Source organism: Rhopilema esculentum, chromosome 9 (assembly GCF_057945365.1).
Source record: "Rhopilema esculentum isolate cy_ngs chromosome 9, ASM5794536v1, whole genome shotgun sequence".
Taxonomy (NCBI): domain Eukaryota; kingdom Metazoa; phylum Cnidaria; class Scyphozoa; order Rhizostomeae; family Rhizostomatidae; genus Rhopilema; species Rhopilema esculentum.
The window spans coordinates 2,074,161-2,094,837 of NC_142823.1; the positions used below are offsets into that span (position 1 = coordinate 2,074,161).

The following is a 20,677-nucleotide window of genomic DNA, read 5'->3' on the forward strand; positions in this document are numbered from 1 at the left end:
TTTTAGAACTACCGTACTGACGTGAGACGTGTACGAATGCCTCCCCCAGCGCCAGAACTAATTTTTTTTGAGTTAGGCGTAAGCTGTTGAGACCAAGAGCTTTGAATTTTCTGATCGCTTGTGTTAAGGGGCTCTTCCTTTTATAATGCCCCAGGTAAAAATATCGGATTCTCCAGATAAATTTTCCTAATTGTTATAAATTTGCGTGGTTGGAACTCTTTCAATTGAAGTATCGAGGAAATATTTTCGTTGTAAAAAATTGTAGGATCATGTTTTTTGCATTGTTTATGTTAATTCGATTCTGATTTATGATGAATCGCTTTAGATACTTGACTAAATATAGCATATAAGGCTAGGTATCAAATATTTGAAGTTTTATTGCCATAACTTCTAATTCACTCTAAGAAAGCACCATGATTTTAGACGTAAAAGGGCGATTCGCGATTTACAATTGAAGTCATTGACGTTACATCTCCCTATCTACAGAACACTGTCAAAAAGGGACCTCAGATTTGAAATCGTCATGTTAATGTGAGTCTGTACAGTGCAGAGAACTTCATGTCGTTTGGACTGTTCGGTCGCGAGTTACTACGTTTTAAATGTTAAGATAAATCTAAAGATTTGACCGGAATTCGCTACTGGAATTGTTTTCACTGGGGTAGAAAATTTTAAGGAAATGTACAGGAAAGCTTAGTTTTGAAAACGGCATAATTTGTGGCCGGCCTGTCCAAACAAGAGAATATTTTTTGACACAGATTAATTTTCATTTTACAATATGATTCCAATTCTATAATCCATTTTTAGCAAATATGAACGTTAAAGAACTAACAACGCTAAATGGGAATCACGAGTTATGTGGAACGATGATAGATTGACTCAGTTTGCCATTTCGACGTTGGCAGGCTAGCGATGTTTTTAGCTTTATCAGCAACCCAAGACAGATAACACCGATATTTTCCCCTAACACAGTCCCCCAGTTCAAATGCTTGCATCTCCGCGATAGAATGCTTGTACTATTTAGGCTTGCTACCCGGCATCACTTAAGGCGTTTGTCTCAAAACCTTTGTCTATGACTTAAAGACCAATGAAATCTTTCGCCCTTAAAATACATTCACCTGTTTTGTTTCGAAACAAACATCAACTCCAATCACACTTTGCACGAGCTTCAGAAACAGGCGAGAATATTATAACGGCTGGTATAAATTAAGATGTTTCTTGGTACCTGTAGAAGGTCAAATGGGTAAAAGTCACGTCACAATATTTTTACTAAGAGGCCTAGCTTCAACAACTGGTTACAAGTTTCAGATATGGCTACCTAGATTAGGCCGAAAAACGAGGGACTGGAAATACTGGTAAGTTTTTCGTATATACTTGTTTCATCATTGCCTTTTGATTCCGCAGAGTTCCATTATATGTTCTTTGATTCTCCCTGTTCTTTTGATATGAACATGTATTCTGGTTTTTCCTTTATCTATTTTTGCTTTGTCTATTGAATTTACCGGTGAGAGCAGCAAACTGCTCAAAAACATTTTTCTTATTTTGATAGACTTTATCCTGTGAACTCTTATGTTGATATCACTTGGCATCCATGTTGATATTCTTGCCGTAGTAACTACACTGCAAGCCATTTTATCGTCAAAACTGCATTGCCATTTCTCGCATCAAAGGCCGGGAACTGAACTCGTCCTGTGACGTATCTCAGTCCAGTTACATTTATAGCTGAAATATCCCATAGTTAATAATGAAAATAATCCTTCTACTTTGGCTATATAAAATCTGATTCTTTGATAATCAGAGCTACCATGCTATACATGTGTAATGCAAGAAGGCATTAAGCTTTGAACTTGATAACTTGAAAATTTCACACGAGAACAAATTACCAATCCTTCTGAAGATAAAAAGAAGATTTGTCCTAAGTAAAACGACAGAATATTTACAAACTACACTTTTTATTTTCATCAAACAATGTTCATTTGTATTCCCTATAACAATTAAAAATTTAGTTTTCTTATTGAAACTCGATGTGCTGCCCTTCTTTCCTTTACCTTCAACTTTTCATATCTTACAATTTTTGTGACTATCATTGTATCGTTACTACTTATATTTTCAGAGCAAATTGCAAAATCCTTAAGCATGATGAAAGAGGCTGAATTGACCTCTGGAGGTATCTGGTCAATCCCTTCCCATGAAGATAATGAGGATAGTCGAAGAAAGAGAAAATCAAAAAGCACTATCATTGTCTGTTCAATAATTTTACTTGGAGTGACTGCTGCGTTGTCAACATGGCTGTTTGTTGTCAGGCCCAACTTCTATCCCCATTTGAAAATTATGTCAAGGGCTGTAAACGAGGCTACCTCGCTTAGGCATCACATTAGCAGAAGGTCAGAAGAAGTTGATGAAAGCGAATTTATTGAGACTGGCGCATCTGTACGGAGTAAGGTTGAGAAAAAGAAAGCGAAGCATGGAAAAAAGCACGAACAAGTTGCAGTCAAGCCAAAAACCAAGGACATTTTTGACGAGGTTGGAGAGGGCAACTTTCCATACAAAAGCAATCGCCTTCCAAGGAGCTTGCTCCCTACCGATTACTACATAAAACTCGATGTTGATTTGAAACAAGATTCCTATACTGGAGAGGTTACTATCGATCTTATTTGTAAAAAGAATGCAAACTTTGTAATATTTCATGGCCGGAAAATAAGAATAAAAGATGTTTCTTTCGCATCAGCTATGCATAGCGGTGAAATAAAGGTAAAGAGGATTTTGTTTTTGTCAAAAAATGAGATGTATTTGGTGGAGACAACAGAAAGCTTTCAAAAAGGTAAAGAATACGCTATGAAAATCGAATTCGAATCCGACTTCAATCCGTGCCTTGCAGGATTCTATAAAAGCCATTACCGAGCGCAGGATGGAAGTTTTAGGTGAGCTTATCCATATTTTTATGATTAAATTCTGTTTGTACTTGAAAGGCGAATTTTGATCATGAACCAGTGGTAAGGATCTCAGAGTAAGGGCAGTTTTCAACACTCTTAAATTCCAGGCATAGAAATCACAATGTGCGGTCATATCGAGAGATAGGACCAGGAAACTCTCCGATAAGCATTGCTTTCCATAGTGCTGAAAATACCTCCGACATACAAGTTCGAACGAATACAAGTATTAAGGCCAACGGATTAAGGCAATATTGCAATATTGATGCTTGTATAGATTGTCAGTTTATGATTTTGCGAGTTTGTGTAATTTTCCAATGTTTTTCATTCTGATTAACTTTAATCGAAACTGCTAATTGTAGGCAAAACAATAATATTGTTCTTGCCCGCCCCTTGGCATTAGGCTTCCTTCAATCGTTTTCTTACTTTCGTTTTAAACCTAGAAGCTTGCAAACAATCCTTTTGTGGAACAAAATTTAAAAATGGCTTAGAATAAAGCAAACATTTCGAAACATGTTATTAAGCTTTTCATCTGACACACTATACTTTCTATACTTTCTTCAGAGTATAAAACGGCAGAACATAGATTGAAGGCTATACGCTAGGAAATATATATATACCCATTTGTGAATCGAAGTAGGGCAATCAGAAACGCGAGCATATGACTGTTGAGGTTGCCCAATCAGTGCCACTTGCCTATTGAAAATATTACAAGCTTTCATTTGAAAATGATAATTGGTAATGATGGAATGTTCCGTTATTGAATTTCTAAGAATTTTCGAGCTTGTTAGAAATTAACTACAATGAACTTCTGCTTAAATAAGTAATTTCGTTCGTTTTTTCAGAACAATTGCTACATCCCATTTTGAGCCAACAGATGCACGGGCTGCGTTCCCATCTTTGGATGAACCGAATTTCAAAGCAAAGTTTCATATAGCAATCAAACACAGAGCCAAATACTCCGCTTTGTCCAACATGCCTGTCGAGAGCACAAGGGATCTTGGGAATGGCTGGGTGGAGGATACATTTGAAGAGTCGGTCAGAATGAGCACCTACTTGGTCGCCTTTGCAGTGGTCGATTTCAAATACAAAGAAGCCAAGACGGATTCTGGCATCAAAGTAAGTTAATGCGCAAGCTTCGTGCAATGATATATTTGTCAAGGACTGCGGAATGGGGGGGGGGGGGGGAAGGAGGCAGTGGCGTTTATCCCTTCAAAAGATACAAGTAGTATGTTACTAAAAGCAATGAAATGAAGCATCCTTTTGTCTTTGGCTAGATAAAACCAGGTACACTGGACAAAATTGATGGCACTCGTTGCCACTAGAAACAAAGGAGTTTCATAACTTGACTGAATTTAAGAATTTGACAGAAAAAAACTAAAAATCGTCTATTTAGTAACTGCAGCTGTGGAATTTGTAAGAGGTTGTTCAGTAATTTAGGGCTTTTATAGATAACCGCATTATTGTATTGTAATTTGGATAGAGAAAATATAAATAGGAGTATAATAGTTTTACAGTTAATGGTTGGTAGCTAATAGTTAATGTTTGGCTTTAATTAGGTTATAGTTAACCGTTGGCTTGAATTATCTTTACAGCTATCATGATGCCATATTACCTTTGTTCTTTTTGCATATGGAACTTGGGTAATCACGTGGACGTTTCTCTTCAATGACGGGGGAGTCCCATGGGTCTATTGCAATACAAATATCATAAAGCAGTTTCCCGTTCCACTTTTTTAGCATTCCAACAGAGTATTTATCAGAGAATATAGTTTCATATCGGTCCGGGTATTACACTAAATTTCCGATCGCCTTTATTTTTTTTCTTAATTACAATGCTTGATTTTATAGGTACGAGTCTACGCACCAGAAGGAGACTATGACAGGATCGATTACCCACTTGAAGTTGGAGCCAAGGTCATTTCCTTTTACGAAAAGGTTTTTGGTGCCCCTTATCCGTTGCCAAAACTGGGTATGTACATTTTGAATGTTGGGTTAATTTTTCTTATGCATTTCAGTTAGCTTCAACTATGAAATTTTGAGCCTTACAATACCAAAAAGACACTAACGGAATTAATGAACAAGGAGTGAAGAGGGAACAATAAGTATGATCTTTAAAAAAATCATTGCCTTTAGTCAAAAAATTGTATCAATATACCAGACCAAAATGTACAGCACTGCAATTTGAATTTAATAATTATGGGCGTCCAAGTAAATGTCCTCTCCCTGAAATTTAATTCAGGCACAGACTTTTCCATAATAAAAAATATATCGAGAGAGTTTGATTTTCTAGATAAAACCTTTTTCATTTCTGTAAAACCGTGAGGCATAAGTGAAATTTTTTTACCAAACGTCAGCTAAGAGACGTTAAAGAAAGCTATTTTTACCAAGGTATTCATACTGTAGGCATACTTTAAACTAATTTTATTTTCTTATTATCAATTACCCTTAACTTTTACTTTTATTTGACGAAAAGTTTAAATAATTGACTTGGGTGCGGGCATTGTACGTACGAGAGATTTCAGATGCTTCGGATGCCCTGAACTTTTGATGCTTAAAATGCCCATCAAATACAAACCACAATGATTTATTAAATAAATGTTGGGACTAACTTAAAATGTGTAAATCTAAAAGCGGCATGTTCCAGTTTCTATCTTAATTTGTCTCTTGTCCGCACTTGCGGCTTGCAAGCTCTTTTTCTTGAACTCATTTTTACTCAACTCCTGCTTCTGTAACTGTGCTATTCAAACTCAAATAAAAACCATCCATCTTGATAACTTTTTTCAATTTTTTGGTTTAGACCTCCTGTCAGTGCCAGACTTTTTAGCCGGTGCTATGGAAGACTGGGGACTAGTCTCGTTCAGAAGTTCTTATTTGATTTACGATAAAGAGTACGTCACGCTTGACCAGAAGAAGATGATAACACTTGTGATCGCACACGAACTTGCCCACCAGGTATTGATGTAGAAAACATTGCGACTCATTTCTTTATCTTGTAAGGTGTCCTTCAGAGCTATATTGATTATAACTTCAAGGGCATCTTTTCAAATGAAATTAGCAACTTACCAACAATACTTGATAAGAAATTGTCAAATGTTAGTAGGGCACTGCGCTCAAGAGAAGTTTCCAGGAATGCTGACAAAGTATATGAGCAATCCGTTACTTGCAGACAAATTCCAAATCTTTCTGACTAAGCACCCCTTGATGACAAAAAGCTCCTCTGTTTTGAAAAGGGTTTTTTCCTGGGGTAGTCACATCCCTCATGCCCCCGTAGCTACGATCCCGAATGCTAGCTCCCCAATAACTGTAACAATTTTCTTCGGTAAATTCTTCCAAGCCACGTCTCATGGCCATGCTCTTCAAAAGATGGCGTTTTTTCCAGTGAAAACGAATCATAATTTGTTTTCTAAATGAAAAATGTCGCGCCTTCCAATAATTTCGCTATCCAAATAATCTCACACTGGGAAGGTGTGGTTCGGTCACAAATAGATTGTTGTGATTTTGACGGGAGCTGAAAACGAAATAAATTGACTGTGTTTTCAATTGAAACCCTTTTGGGGTCGATAAATGAATAAGGTCAATGATACGCATAGATCATAGACCATAGCAAATATTTTCAGTTCCTCTGCAAAAGGTAATGTTTTTACAATAGTTGTGAATCGGTGACTGAACAACTCTGGACAACCACAGCACTTTGTGACGTCATTAGCGTTTTCATTTTTTAAGAGCTTTCGAACCCTCGACCTGTGCCTCTGGTTTCCTAAGTATTTTAATCTTTTATTTCTAAAAAATTCAGACGAGATAATTCTATCTTTAGTCATTTTGTAAAATCTTAGCTTTAACGTAATCTTGAATCCTTTTTAGTGGTTTGGCAACCTGGTAACAATGAAATGGTGGAATGACATCTGGCTTAATGAAGGATTCGCCAATTATGTTGAAATGTTAGGAACAAATGCAGTCAACAAAGAATTCAAAGTTGTAAGCAATTTCCTTTTTGGAGATTTTAGATAAGAAGTTCCAGACTTGAGATATAATTAGAGTTTTTTTGTTGGTCTAGTGAAAAAATTATTAAAAAGAAAGGGAGGCAAACGTTTATCACAAAGAGTCATCGTTATCACATAGTTTCGAGATAACCAAGTTTCATATCACTCATCCACCTCACCCTACTCTTCCAACTTTTTCACCTGTCCTTTTCCTTCTTCTTCTCCATTTGTTTTTTTTCTCCTCCTCCTTTTCCTCCTCTACAGCTTTGTTCTTCTCTTCCTTTTTCTTCTCCCTCACCTCCTCCTCCTTCATCTCGTTCTCTTTCTCTTTTTTCTTCTCTTCCCCCTTTTCAATCTTCTCCCCCTCCTCTTGCCCTCCTCTACCTCATCCTTTTCCACCTCTTTCTCCTCTTCCTCTACTCTTTCCCCTCTTCCTCCTCCTCCTCCATCTCCACCTTATCCTTCTCCTCCTCCACCATGAACCCCTTTCTCCACCACCATATCCTCCTCCTCACAACTTTTTCTCTCTTATCCTTCTTTTATCTCCCCCTACGAGAATGAAAAACAACAGCGTTTTGGCTGAATATCGGGAATTGTGATACCACAGAAACTGTTTGTGGCGCTCGTCTTTGCAGGAGAAGAAGGTTTCAGACACTTGTTGTATTCAAATGAAATTCGTTGAGGACCTTATCTATTGAAAAACGAAGACGATGTAGCTGTAAAACAAATGCTTGTACAGAGCCAATGCAGGTGTTAACCAAGACAAGTTTCGATATGATATAATTATCCATCGTTCCTGTACCAAAATTTCGAAGGGCTTCTTTTAATAGAATGAAAACTACTCCTAATAGTGTTTTTGTTGGTTACGGCTTAAAAACGATTGTATTAATAAACCAGTCTTGTTTTGTTATTACTTTGGGCTACTGAAACAGCAAAAGAATTATGATGTCATTCCTCAAAACAGGATTAGAAAACTCAATCAGTAGTGTGAAATAGTCAACTCTCAATAACTTGATTTAGAACTCTGGTATTTATACATCTCTCCCTTTCAGCTTGATCTTCAAGTTCCAACTGGCTGGCAAGCGGCGATGTCATTAGACAGTTTACAAAATTCTCATCCGATTGATCAAGAAGTTGCCACGCCCTCAGAAATTGATGAGCTCTTTGATGCAATTTCATACAACAAGGTATGAGAATAGTCGCGCGTATTCAAAGAAAGTAGCAAAATTTTCAAACTTTTTTGCAGCTTGGAGGGTGAATATGGGCATCGATTCTATGACTTTTTGATTATTACTATTCTATCATAATGTTTTGGCTTTTACATTTTTATAAGATGCAAAAAATATCAAAAGCAGCCAAACAATGGGTTTGAAAAAATATATTCCAACTAAGATGTTCTGTAGCTAATTCAGATTGATCTGCAACACATCCCTGATATTTTATCGTTTTATACTACCTGAGATGCTAGGCAAGCCATTGAAATTATGATTCAAAGAATTACTAGACTAACACCAATAAATAATCTTTGTCTAGGGAGCTGCTCTTCTAAGAATGCTTAAAGCATTTCTAGGAAATGACTTTTTCAAGGGAGTAAGAGTGAGTATTAAAATTTTAATTTTTTTTCCACCTCAATGTTATTGTATTTCCTTTGTTGCTGTAAATTGCTGTAAGGTATGCTACCAGAGCCTTATAAGCACCGTAACAAGAAATGCAAAAGAAGCGATATTATCTTTGATTTATCCTTTAAAGTTTTCTTAGTTTTGATAAAGCTAGCTCAGTATGTGTCAAATTGCACAAACGAGAAAGGGGAAGCTATTGCTATTAAGTAAGTGAATTATCATAGCCAATCTTGTGTTATTCAATTATTTTTTTAGGACTACATCCAAAACCACAAGTTTGGCAACGCAGAGACCGACGACTTGTGGCGACATCTTAAAAAGGTATGGCGGTTTTGTTGTGTGTTCAAGCGGGTTCTTAAAGACTGAGTTTTCTTCAAAGACCCTATTCCTCTTCAGTGGACAAATAAGTTATGCAAGCATCCGTTTCTTACACACGACAGCTTTGCAACGCTGTCAAAAATGGAATTAAGAATATTGGAATAGTGACTATGACAGCAGATTAGGGACGATGTAACTGTCTGTAGTAGTTTGAAGAACAAGCTTTACCAAATGCATAAGCAAAACCCGCTGCTTAGCAAGCCAGCTAGTTTTTTGGAGCCATCATAGAAATTCAGACAATCATAACTCTCTTTCTGTACGATTACATTTTACTTTTTCTTTCACAACTTTGTTACTGCTTAATCTGACAATTTTTGAACAAACTTTTGGTGTACAGAACAGGACAGTTCTAAGTTGCTGCTACTTCTAGATTCACGCAGAACAGTTGCCCGATGATCACATTAAGCGTGAAACTCGGAATAACAACTTAGAACCGTCTTGTTCTATACACCAAAGGCGTGTAAAACTCGGAGTAGCAACTTAGAACGGTCTTGTTCTTTACACCAAAGGCGTGTAAAACTCTGAGTAACATCTTAGAACCACCTTGTTCTAAACACCAAAAGCATGTAAAACTCTTCCTATACAGCATCGAGCACTTTGTGGCAGAGAAGGAAACAATAGTTTTCATGACATAGCTTCTTCTTCTTCTTTAGATGTCATAGAAAGAGTTTGACTTTTCCTTTTCAGCTTTTCTGTAGTCAACTGCTTGAGACAAGTTCTTCTCATTATGACACCAAAGAAACCTATTTGTCTCTTTATGATGTTTTGGAGAAGCATCCTCGTAGCTTCGCTCTTCTTAGCAGTTCTTCATTGGTACCTCTTTCTGTGTATGATATGCCATCACTCCTCTTAGGGAATAAATATTTTTTTTATGTCAAAAGATATGTTTTTTACACTTGGAAGCGATAAATTATACGTATGGCAGTTAATAGTAACATTTTCTATTAATCGTTCTAAATAGGCTGATCACACAAAAAGCCTGAAAATTAAAAATATCATGGATACATGGTCAAAACAAAGCGGTTTCCCAGTTGTAACAGTGAATAAGGATGGCAATGATCTGGTCATATCGCAAAAGTCTATCTTACTAGCCAAGGCAGAGAGTAAGAAAGCCAAAGCCAACGATGAAGAAGAAGAGGAAGAAGAGGAGGAAGGAGAAAAACCAAAGGAGTAAGTTGTTTAGATGCTGTATGGGAAAACATTTCTTTCCAAGTGTGAGATGCAATTTTTCTAGTGTGTGGAGATATCTCAGATACTAAGGTTGTAAGGCTCGAGTCCCTTTCTTGACCAAACGTTCACTCGCTACCTATCTGCAATTCCAAGCATAGGATAGAAATCACTAGGTGTAGTCACATAGAAAAATAGGACCATGGTACTGCTCAATAACATACCTTCTCAGTGTCCTAAAACTACTTTCAAAAGCTGGTAAGCAGCCTATAATATCTTGGAACCACCATTAGTTTTTCTACTTAAATACTTTAGGGACGTAATATGGATGACAAAGCAACCATCCATTTAATCCTTAAAAATCAATTCCCCTTTTGCATCACAAAGATACAATAGCTACCAAGTAAAAAGCTGGTAGAAGGCTTTAATGATTTAAACATATATTGATGGAGACGTTTATCTTAAAGCACTTTTTATTCTTTAAATGCTTTCTTTATACAGATTGCTGTAATGTTTTGAATCTTTCTTGCAGCCTGCATTGGCACATTCCGTTCACTTACTTTTCTGACGTTGACCCAAAGTCAATAAAAGCCGTCTGGATGAACAACGAAACACGTAAGAATTCAGCATACCGTTTCAAGTATTAAAAACACCAATAAAAGTTTTAAATATCATAACAATCTTTTTGCTTTTTTTCTGTGTTCGTTTTGCAATAAGTTATGGATGTTGTTTGCGATGCCACTAGTTGATGAATCATTGTTTACCAGACTTAAAACAGTGAAAGGCCATGAAGACATGTTTCACGAGGAGCAACCCACTCTTAGAACTGGTGTACGAGATTATCACCAAAACTAAAGATTTTTTGAGAATGAAATATGAACTTTACCAAAAGTGTTCAAGATTTTCAGAGAGAGATTTGCACCTCGAGTTTTTATGGCAGATTATAAGTTTTTGCTTCTTCTACTATATATATCACGTTTGGCAGTAAAATGGAATTTGATTCCCTTTTGAAGGCGTAAGAGTTCCAGCTCCACAAGGTTTCAAATGGTTGAAAGGAAATGCCAATAACGATGGATACTACGTAGTCAACTACGATGATTCTACATGGAGAAGCATAGCAAGACAATTGAAGAACAATCATGAAGTAAGTGAGATTAGTTACATTGTAAATATACTTGGTAATCAAGAGTGAAATGATTTATTTTATCAATTTGTTACAACAGCGCATAAAACTTGGCACTACTAGAGAGGTTAACGGTCGCTGATTGGTAAAAAACGAAAGAAACAATCAAATGCGTCTTTCTTCCTTTTACCTTGCTTTTGATCCAAACCTGGATATAAATCTTTTACTTACTTTCGGTCATTATTCGATGTTTATACTCTAAAGCGTGTCGGACGAAAGGTACTTAAGTATGCCATGTTTCCGTCATTTCGTGCCATATCAACTAGAAATTTTAAAGCTCTTTTTCCAGGTTACACTCCTGGTTTTTACGCATTTTGCACTGCTGAATATATAATTATTTGAATCTTTTCTAATATTTAGATAAAGGTCTCTTGATAATTGATTATGATGTTTACCTAATTCATTTTTTAAAATCAATAAAGATTTGCTCAGTAACAGGAGTTGAGTCTCACATCTATCACACAAAAATTCTATCGACTTCGTAGATCATTCCACCAGTTGACAGAGCTGGACTAATTCACGACGCTTTCAAATTGGCATGGTAAGCTCCTTTATTCAATACTTATCTTAAAATGCTTCAGCATACGACTTTAAACTCATTGAAAGCTTGGCATGTTATATACAAGGGCAAATATGAAAGCTAACAGAGTGTAACAACTTCCCAAATGGTTGGAAAACTGAGTCCAAAGCTGAATTAATGGCGAAAGAGATTCGGTCGTGTTTCCAGACATTTTTAAAATATTCATTGCTTGCTAGTCTTTTTCCAACAACAGCAAGTCCCACTTAAGACCGAATTCCCGTTAAAAAGATCATGTTAAGTTTATTATAGTATTTCTATAATTGCTGTTTCCAAATATCTTTCAAAATTGCTGTCGGGCAGGTCTGCCACACATGGGTCGCTGGCTTTCCCTACAGCATACGCTGAAATCCCCTACGTTCCCCCTGCGAACATAACAAACGTTTCCCCTTGTTTCCCTTACATATCACCTGTTTTACCTTAAAATTCAAAATACTTTCCTACAGATCCAAATTTTTTTCTACAAATCCTTTGTTCTCTGTTTACTCTCGCCCGTCTTATGTTGCGACGAATAGCTTAATGTATCTATGTACGATTAACACAAGTGAAAAATATCAACATTATCAAGTGCAGAAATTTTTTTAGGTAGAAATTGTTTTATTATTATTTAGTTTTAACAATTCATCTCATTCAAAAGGACGTTGACTATACCAACTTAGGTGTGGTAACTGACTGTACTTGATTTTCTGCTTTTCTGCGTTAGATGCCTGATTTTCTTCAACCTCGATCTTTGCTTTTCTTGCAGTGATGGCATCATCGACCCACTCATACCTCTAAAACTTACGAAGTATCTTAAGAAAGAAAAGCACTACCTCCCTTGGGCAATGGCTAGAGCGAAACTTGATTGCGTTATTATACAAAATAAGAAAATCAAGAAATTATACAAGGTAAGACCATGTGAAAACGATTTACTTTTGACACTCGTTGCCCCTCTGACTCCTTGTTTTTCACCCGGTTTGCGCAAATTATCAAGTTAATATTTCCTGAGTTTAGAATTACAATTTGTTGACAGAATCAACTTCTAATGTCTAATGTATTGCTATCTTGTTTCCTATAGAAATACTTTTGGTATTTAATGTCCCATCTGGTCGACAAATCTATGCTTGATGCTAGGAATAAGGCACCAACAGATCCTTATGAAGTGTGAGTTTCAAATACCTTAAATTTTCTTTCTTTCGTAAACATATAATTGAATATACTACGCTCGTTATTTTACCAGTAAGTCAGAAAATGCTTCGATGCCACATATACTTAGCAGAGTCCAGAAAAGTTATTAACCTTCCTCCAGACAAAAACATCCCAGAAGGCAAACCTTCCTCAAAAAACAATAAAGTCGGCGTGGCTTTGGCATGTTATAGAAGCTTCTATTGTTTATCGTGGATCTTCTTCCGGTCAGTGGCCGTTCGACCGTGATGTTTTCCTGATTCTTATACTTATACCCTAAAATTCTTCATACCAGGGTGCAAAAGAAAGAATAAACTATTACTTTATCGTTTAAAGGAGACCTTTTGTTGATACTTGGAAAATACAAATAGATAAAAATTTAAGTTTGAAAGGGAATGCAACGTGGCATAATTTGAAATAGAGTAGGGATCTGCTCGATGGACAATGTGTTTGAAAGAGAAGCCAGTTGGCCTCTACAGTGGTGGATTGTAGAGAAGGGTGTCAGGGTCATGTTTCCAACATTTTTAGTGATACCATTCAAATGTATACAAATTCTCTTGATACAATGCTCTGCAGCTGGAATTAGGCAAATCAGAAAAACGCAAGCACAAGACCAATATAATTGACCAATCAATACCGCGTGCCTGAAAAAAAATTACCACTGGAGTCCAAGAGGGAACACGAACTCCTTCTGTCTATACAATGGTGGCTTTTTCGTTTGTATGTAGATCGATTCCAAAACTGCTAGATGGAAGGACGACTGGGCTCTGCCAATTATCTGAAACATGTTGTCATTATAAAGTTTTGCACAATCTGGGTTGTCTAAAAGATGTTGACCGATGGCAGAATCACTTGTTTTAGCAGTGTTTCTAGACTTACAAGATCAAGGCGGCTGTTCTCTTCGAGGGGCGGTTTTTGCTTCTTATGATAGAGCATGCAGTTTTATTCTATCTCCCAATCTTCAGGTGGAAAGTTACAAACTAATGCTAATTGCTTCGATGCGAGTGATATGAGCTTTTGTGTAAATAGTCGTAACATCGAGGCCATATTCTACGGAAATTTGCTAATTGCAAAGCTTCATTTTAAACTTAAAAAAAGTAGCCATTGTTGTAAATAAACAAGGCCGTGGAAAAGCGTATGGCCTATGGCCTAATTTGGATGTAGCGTTTTGTCATCTTTGTAGCAAAATGAAAATGTGGCAGATGAAATAATAAAAAATCTGACCCTTTAGCAAAGATAGAGAACACAACTCTTTATAAATTCAAGAAGGGCCAGCAATTCTTGGACATTTTGGAAAGAGCTGTTGAGACCAACCTATGTTGTGTGTGATACCTAACACCGTCTTTCCAGGATTGTAGGACTCACACCAGATGCAAAGCACAAACCCGAAGTTTTAATCGCACATCGATTGTTTGATGACTGATTAGTAGTTTGATGTTTTCATTTCTAAGTAATCAGCCAGCCGTTTTGGTCTGCTAGCCAGCCCGTTCTAATGACGTCAGACTTCTTTTCTTAGAACGTAAAGAATTTGATTAAAGGCGTATTTCTTAGCTTTCTTACTTAAAGGCTTTCGCGCAAACGGCCTGCTTTGCGACTATATTTTCAAAACCGCCTAATATCATACAAAACGCAATAAATTTCTCAAGATAGATGCCGCTAAGCATGCCAGTTGTGCAAGAGCCTTTACCAATAAAACATCGGCATAAAACCAAAGTATTGTTGGATAAAGCATGTTTTCTTCGTTTGGCAATCATGTTTTACGTTATTTTATGATGCTTTGTGATGCTTTGCAAAATTTGATTTCCATCAAACATTTCGTAAAATATCTTGTCGTTCTCATTTTTCATCAATAATTCTCCATCCGTTGGCTACCACTCTAAGCATTTGTGTTTGACAACTTCTCGTTTTCATTTGATAGGTTTCAAAGGTTCGACACTTTCTCATTTGTGATGAAGTACAACTTTAGAAAAGATTTCAAAGAAAAGCTTGGAGATTTGTTTCAAGATATCAAGAACAATGAAACGTAAGAAATTAAGCATCAAATGAGAAAAAAATCTAATCATATTTAGCATAGGAGTCAAACCTTGATTGGCTGCAAAGGGAATCGCCACAAGGGGTGTCTTCATCAAATTGAACCAATCAATTTGCAACAAACAACATATTTGGTGATCTATTTCACAGCCAATCAAGAACTGTTTACAATCTACAGTTATTTTTTTATTTGTGAATTAAAACATTGAATGATGCAAATGCTCATAACGAACATGAAATATAATTAGTTTTGAGCTTAATTTTTCTAAATGCTACTATTTTGCTAATTCATTTTTGAAATCATTCCTTGCCAAAATAATAGATGCCAAGAGCATGTTTTGATACGCACTATTCCTATAAACAAAAATGGCTCACAAAGTTTCGAGTATCTAAGCATTCCTTAAAAGTTCATACTCAACATTTTTTTAGTTTCTTTTACAAATAGAGAATCGCCTTTTATTATAATTTTTTCAACGATTGTTTAACAATCAATTTCAGATTGTTTTGTCCATCCTTTAATGCAAAGATAGCGTTTCCTTGAATTGGCTTTCTCTAAGACCTGGGGAGGAGTGAGTTCTCTAAGACCTGGAGACTAGATTTGTTCCGAACCAGTGAAGTCACAGACACGAGTTTATCAGCATTTTCAACTATCACACATGAAACTGCAGTCTATGTGTACACACTGTGCTTTAAATCAGGCAAAAATTACTACAAAACCTTGACTCGTATCCTTAAAAAAGAATTTTTGGTTCCCATCTGCAAACAAAGTAAACCAGAGATTATCAAGTATATATTGAAAATCAGAGTACACTGCAAGTATGAATACTTTTAAAACCTTTTACTTATTTATTGAAGGAATTCTGATTTGTCGGCTGAATTGAGAGCTTTAGCTATGGTATTTGGCTCAGATCCTAAAGACGATGAAGATTTTGACTTTCTCTGGCAATCATACGTGAACGCTCCGTTAGATGCTGAAAGAAGATTTATCATGAAAGCATTTTCAAGAGTGAAGGATAAGAAGAAGCTTCAAATGCAAGTATCTGGTATTTTACCTTCTTTTACTGGGATACGGGGGCAGAGTGAATTGATTAAGCGGGTGTTATAGAGTTTCAAGATGCTTTAAACGGGACACAGGGAGTTGAGACACAGTTGTTACCAGCTGCAGTTTTGGGAGACGATGTAACAATCGACATTAAATAGATTTGCTGTGTACACTGGAGGAGCATCATGGTATCGGTCACCTGGCTTGATAGGGGCATATAATAAAGAGATAACCAAGCTTGGATAAGGATTCCATGAAATCAAGGCAGAGTGATATAACTGGACCCTTTCCATTATCTTTAGTTATAAGTTCTTCGAGAACCGGTTCTGACAGCGACATAAAACTTTTTTATCCCTATTTTTAATGTTTGTCAGTTAGAATAAGTTGAAATTTCCTTTACATGTGATGAATCTTTATACACATGATATGTGGCGCCCAACATCTTTAAAGCGTCATGCTCTATACACGAAAGCGTTTGACTTTTTGTTTATGCCTTCGATTTTTCGTACCATTGTAGCCTTGACCCCAGTATCTTTTACAAGCCCTTTCATTTCATCATTATCTACCCATTTATTGCTGACCTCGTAAGCTTACTTTTTGTTTTCATAATCTAGAATTCTGGATTCATCTTTGGATCTTAAGAAGGTGAGAGTCCAAGACACTATTCCACTAATGATGACACTAGTGAAGCTTGGTGGACGAAAGCAAGTGTGGGAATTTATTGAAAACAATTTCGATGGACTAGCTAAAAGGTAATTCAAGGTCTACTTTATCTTCTTAAAACTAAACGGAAAGTTTATAATTCAGTTTACTTCATATTAATCATTTAGCCAGCATGCATGTTGCTAGAAATGTCCATCAGAAGGTGGATAGCATTGTGGAAAATGACATTTCTCAGTTTATAATGTCTCTTAAATGCACGCTCCGATTGAAATGACTGTTGAGTTTCAAGAACCATTTTTGGGAAATCAGAGATTAGGACTATGTAGGCTAGGTATTTTCTATTTCAATAATCTTTTTCCCACGGCACTGAACTCTAGCTCAACACTAGCTAACAGTTCCCTTCACTGCTTGTAGAAGCAGAAATGGCACGATAGAATTCTTTGTAAAAGGTTTCTTCTCAAAGATACCCTACTGGCATAGACGTGATAGCAAATTTGTAAAGTTTCTGGGTTTTTATGGTTAGAATATACCTTTAGAATGTGCACCCAGATTGTGATCTTATTTAGCAGTTGAAAAGCTTTACCACCTTGTAACAAAAATTCAAGGAAATCATCCATCCATTGAAAAGGAACGTGCATGGAACCGAACTTCAATTTATTGCAAGAGAAAAGGAAGATACCTTAATCATAATGTAACAATCGATAAAATGAATAAATTTTAAGGCCCAAGGACTCTTCTATCACTACTTACTAGTGTTATTGGGAGTCGTTTTCCTATACCAGCCTTATTTTGGGAGTCCTTTTCCTATACCAGCCTGACTGTTTTTCCATCAAGCAACAGGATAATTGAATGGAAAATTATTTTGCAGATATGGTGGTAGATATCAGCTCGGTAGCTTGGTTGCAGAGGTTGCCGGAGGATTTTACAAAAAGAAAGATTATGAGCGGGTATGACCTATTTAAGAGCTAAAAATAGCTTTAATAAATTTGGCCATCAAAGGCAATTTTCTATAACTCTTATGAAACTTCATGAGTACGATGAGGATGGCTTGGAGGAGACCAACCAGTTAAAGGTTCAAGCTTTCTTTCAGGCATTATTGTAATCTTGCTATTGGGCTCTAAATGGTTGGTTAAGTCAAAAAGTGCTTTTTCAGCAGATAGCTTGCTAAGATTGGTCCCAAGTAATTTGAAAGTAACAAAAATAGATTTTTGACGTAATTCCTTACTAATTGAAAGATTTTATGAGCTTTTTAATTTGATGCAAACATTAGTCTCGTATTGTTGTCACACAGAAAACTTGTCACAATTAGCTTTTGAGCAAATGGCTTTGCATTTCATTTGTTTTGCAGACTGGCTTTGAACGCACAATTTTCGCTCGTATCACTATCAAACACAATCTGTTACTGCCAATTTAAATCTTTTCAACGTCTCGATTTTAAATTTCAAGAGACCTTCCAAATTATAGTAAAATATATCAATTCAATCAATTGCTCAGTTTTTAAGCTATTTTTTAGCTTCTCGTAATGTAGGCTTGAGGCTTCAATTATTCTCTGTTAGTTTCAGACAAATAGCCTAGTGCCCGAATCAAGAACTAATCATTCACTAATAATAATTTTAGGTTTTAAAAATTAACACACACATGTATGCACTCTATTAGATAGATTGATAGTATTCTAACAGAGAGGTTGAAAGTATTCTCGTTCAGCAGAGCAAAAAGTCCTTAAGCATGCTAAAACTCTTTTTGTTCAACAGGTTAAAAAGTTTATAAGCACACATAGCCTTGGTGAAAAAGGATCAAGGACAGAGAAGCAGGTTCTCGAAAAAATGAAGACGAATGTAGATAAACACAGTTCCAGTACAGCAAAAACAAAGTCAGAGAAGATTGAAAAATGGATAAAGAAAGAGATTAGGAAACTTGAAGGAAAAGTGAATATGAACTGGTAGTTAAAAGTATGTTTAGATGTTTCAATTCAGTAAAATATAACATGAGATGGATGGCTGTCTAAAATGCAGTAGATATGAGTTTTTCTAAAAGTCTAGGACAAAAAAGTAGTATAAATGATGCTATTTTGAATTTTTCAATAGCTATTGATGTAGCAAGGTACTTAAAAAAATAAATGAAAATTAGCTTTAAGTACAATTTATGCCCTTTTGACTTATGCTCAATTTAGAAGAAATTTTCTAAAGTATTATTTTACCAATTTTTTTGGCGGTACACAACTTGAAATGGCTTTGAAAAAAGCAAGCATATGTTACCATTTCTAATATCAATAGAATGATTTATATATTTAAAAGTAGAAGTTTGAAGTGCAAAAAGAAAATTCAACTTTAGATTAAAATAGAAGACGCTGAAATGGCACTAAATGTAAATCATGAAAATGTCGTACGGGGAAGTGAGGGGGAGGGGGAGGGGAGGGGGAGAGAAGAGAAAGAGAGAAAGAAAGAGACGGGATTAAGATCTGACATGGTTGTCGGTCGAAACTTCACTTTTCTACTTTGATCAGCAACCTAAAGATACAAATATCCAAATGATAGCATGAGATGAATGATGCACGATGAAATGGATGATGTTCAGTACACTTGAAGAAAACTAAGGTCATATTTACGGTATCGTAGGGCTGTTCAAACGTTTGGCTACTTAATCTAGCTCATTACTGTATATTTTGTTTTGCAAATCTTTTTGAAATGTGTAACCAACTATGTAGTGAAATAAAGCATTTTATTTCGGAATATATTATTGATATTATTTTGAACTAAATTAGCTCTCTACCAGCTCAAATGAAAATTAGACTTACTTATTTTTGTTCAAACAACTTGACATTAGTTTGAAATAAGTTGCATGTTTGTACTTACTCAGTCATGATTAAATGGCAAGGATTTGAGCTTTCGAATTTTTATACAAAGGATTAAACAGCAAACGATAGAAGGTCTTACATTGTTTTTTTTTATCAGACCGGGCAAACCTAGATGGATTTGTTGACAAAAAAATATCTACTATTCCTATAAACTGACCTTACAGTCCATGTTCTTATTTTCTCAATATCTTATCTTTTATCTTTCTTGTCAATACAATTGACTTTGCAGCATGGTCGTTGAATGCATTTGATTTTCGTATTAAAATATTTTTTGGAGTATAGAATGGTAGTTTGAACAGATCCAAAGAAAGCTCCTGTAAAAACAACTCTTAAAGTGATAAGCAATAACTGAAACTAGCAACCTATGGTATAAAGGTGAGATGATAAGCCCAACCTGAGCTCCCATCATCAACCATACTATAGACCGGGTTACACGATCACTTTTAACCATCACTTTTTTCGATATTGGACCAACATGCTGAAAATTGATCGTGTAATATACTAATATTGTCAATTTTTGCTGCAGAATTTAGTGCGTTTATCAGGTGTTAATCCTCTATCATTAAAAGAAAGAACGAAAGCAGAGTAAAATCGAGATCATTACTTTTTTCAAATGCACCGAAAAATTCTTGCGTCATATAATGTTTTGGTGAGAAGGGAACGGCCTAGAGTTTCGAGAAAAGAAGAAAAAGACGTGAATTGTGCTCAGAAACATAAATATTAGCAGAAAACGTATATGAATAACTATTTGGAGTGAATCGAAAAGCAGCACATTACAGAAAAATAAATGCAGTTTAATAAGATACACTCATTTTTTTATAAGAAACCATCCTCAACAGTGAAGTGAGTAGCCCAGTTTCTTAAGGTTTAAAAATTTTTCTCGCAACATGTAAATATCAATCACGTTCTTCAGTTTTTCTTTAACAATATTTTAATATATTTCCATACGTTTTGCCATTTTTGGATTTTGTTTTGGGAAATGACGAATTTCCCTTTATTTACGACAAATTAGTTGCAATTATTTCCCACATTTCTAAACATAATAAACTTAAAATATTGTTTTACTGTTTTTCAAATTATTGAGACATGC

The 20,677-nt window shown here is 35.8% G+C and overlaps 1 protein-coding gene across 1 annotated transcript; it reads left to right on the plus strand.

Annotated features, from left to right (window-relative positions):
- The first annotated feature begins 1,101 nt into the window (after nt 1-1,101).
- On the plus strand, nt 1,102-20,605 carry LOC135688894 (endoplasmic reticulum aminopeptidase 1). Its single transcript, XM_065205951.2, has 20 exons — nt 1,102-1,352; nt 2,111-2,918; nt 3,773-4,046; nt 4,778-4,898; nt 5,727-5,881; nt 6,791-6,904; nt 7,962-8,096; nt 8,443-8,505; nt 8,784-8,849; nt 9,868-10,076; nt 10,606-10,688; nt 11,087-11,217; nt 11,742-11,797; nt 12,579-12,720; nt 12,891-12,976; nt 14,916-15,020; nt 15,884-16,060; nt 16,685-16,822; nt 17,602-17,680; nt 18,485-20,605. The coding sequence occupies exons 2-20, from the start codon at nt 2,134-2,136 to the stop codon at nt 18,674-18,676; spliced, it is 3,111 nt and encodes a 1,036-aa protein (XP_065062023.2). The 5' UTR covers nt 1,102-1,352; nt 2,111-2,133; the 3' UTR covers nt 18,677-20,605.
- The last annotated feature ends 72 nt before the right edge of the window (nt 20,606-20,677 follow it).

What these genes read in the sequence shown, in the direction of transcription:
- LOC135688894 (XM_065205951.2), top strand. Translation starts at nt 2,134, where the DNA reads ATGATGAAAGAGGCTGAATTGACCTCTGGAGGTATCTGGTCAATCCCT. An exon ending in AGACGGATTCTGGCATCAAA is followed by an intron (nt 4,047 to 4,777) that starts GTAAGTTAATGC and finishes TTGATTTTATAG; the next exon opens with GTACGAGTCTACGCACCAGA. An exon ending in GATATCAAGAACAATGAAAC is followed by an intron (nt 15,021 to 15,883) that starts GTAAGAAATTAA and finishes TATTTATTGAAG; the next exon opens with GAATTCTGATTTGTCGGCTG.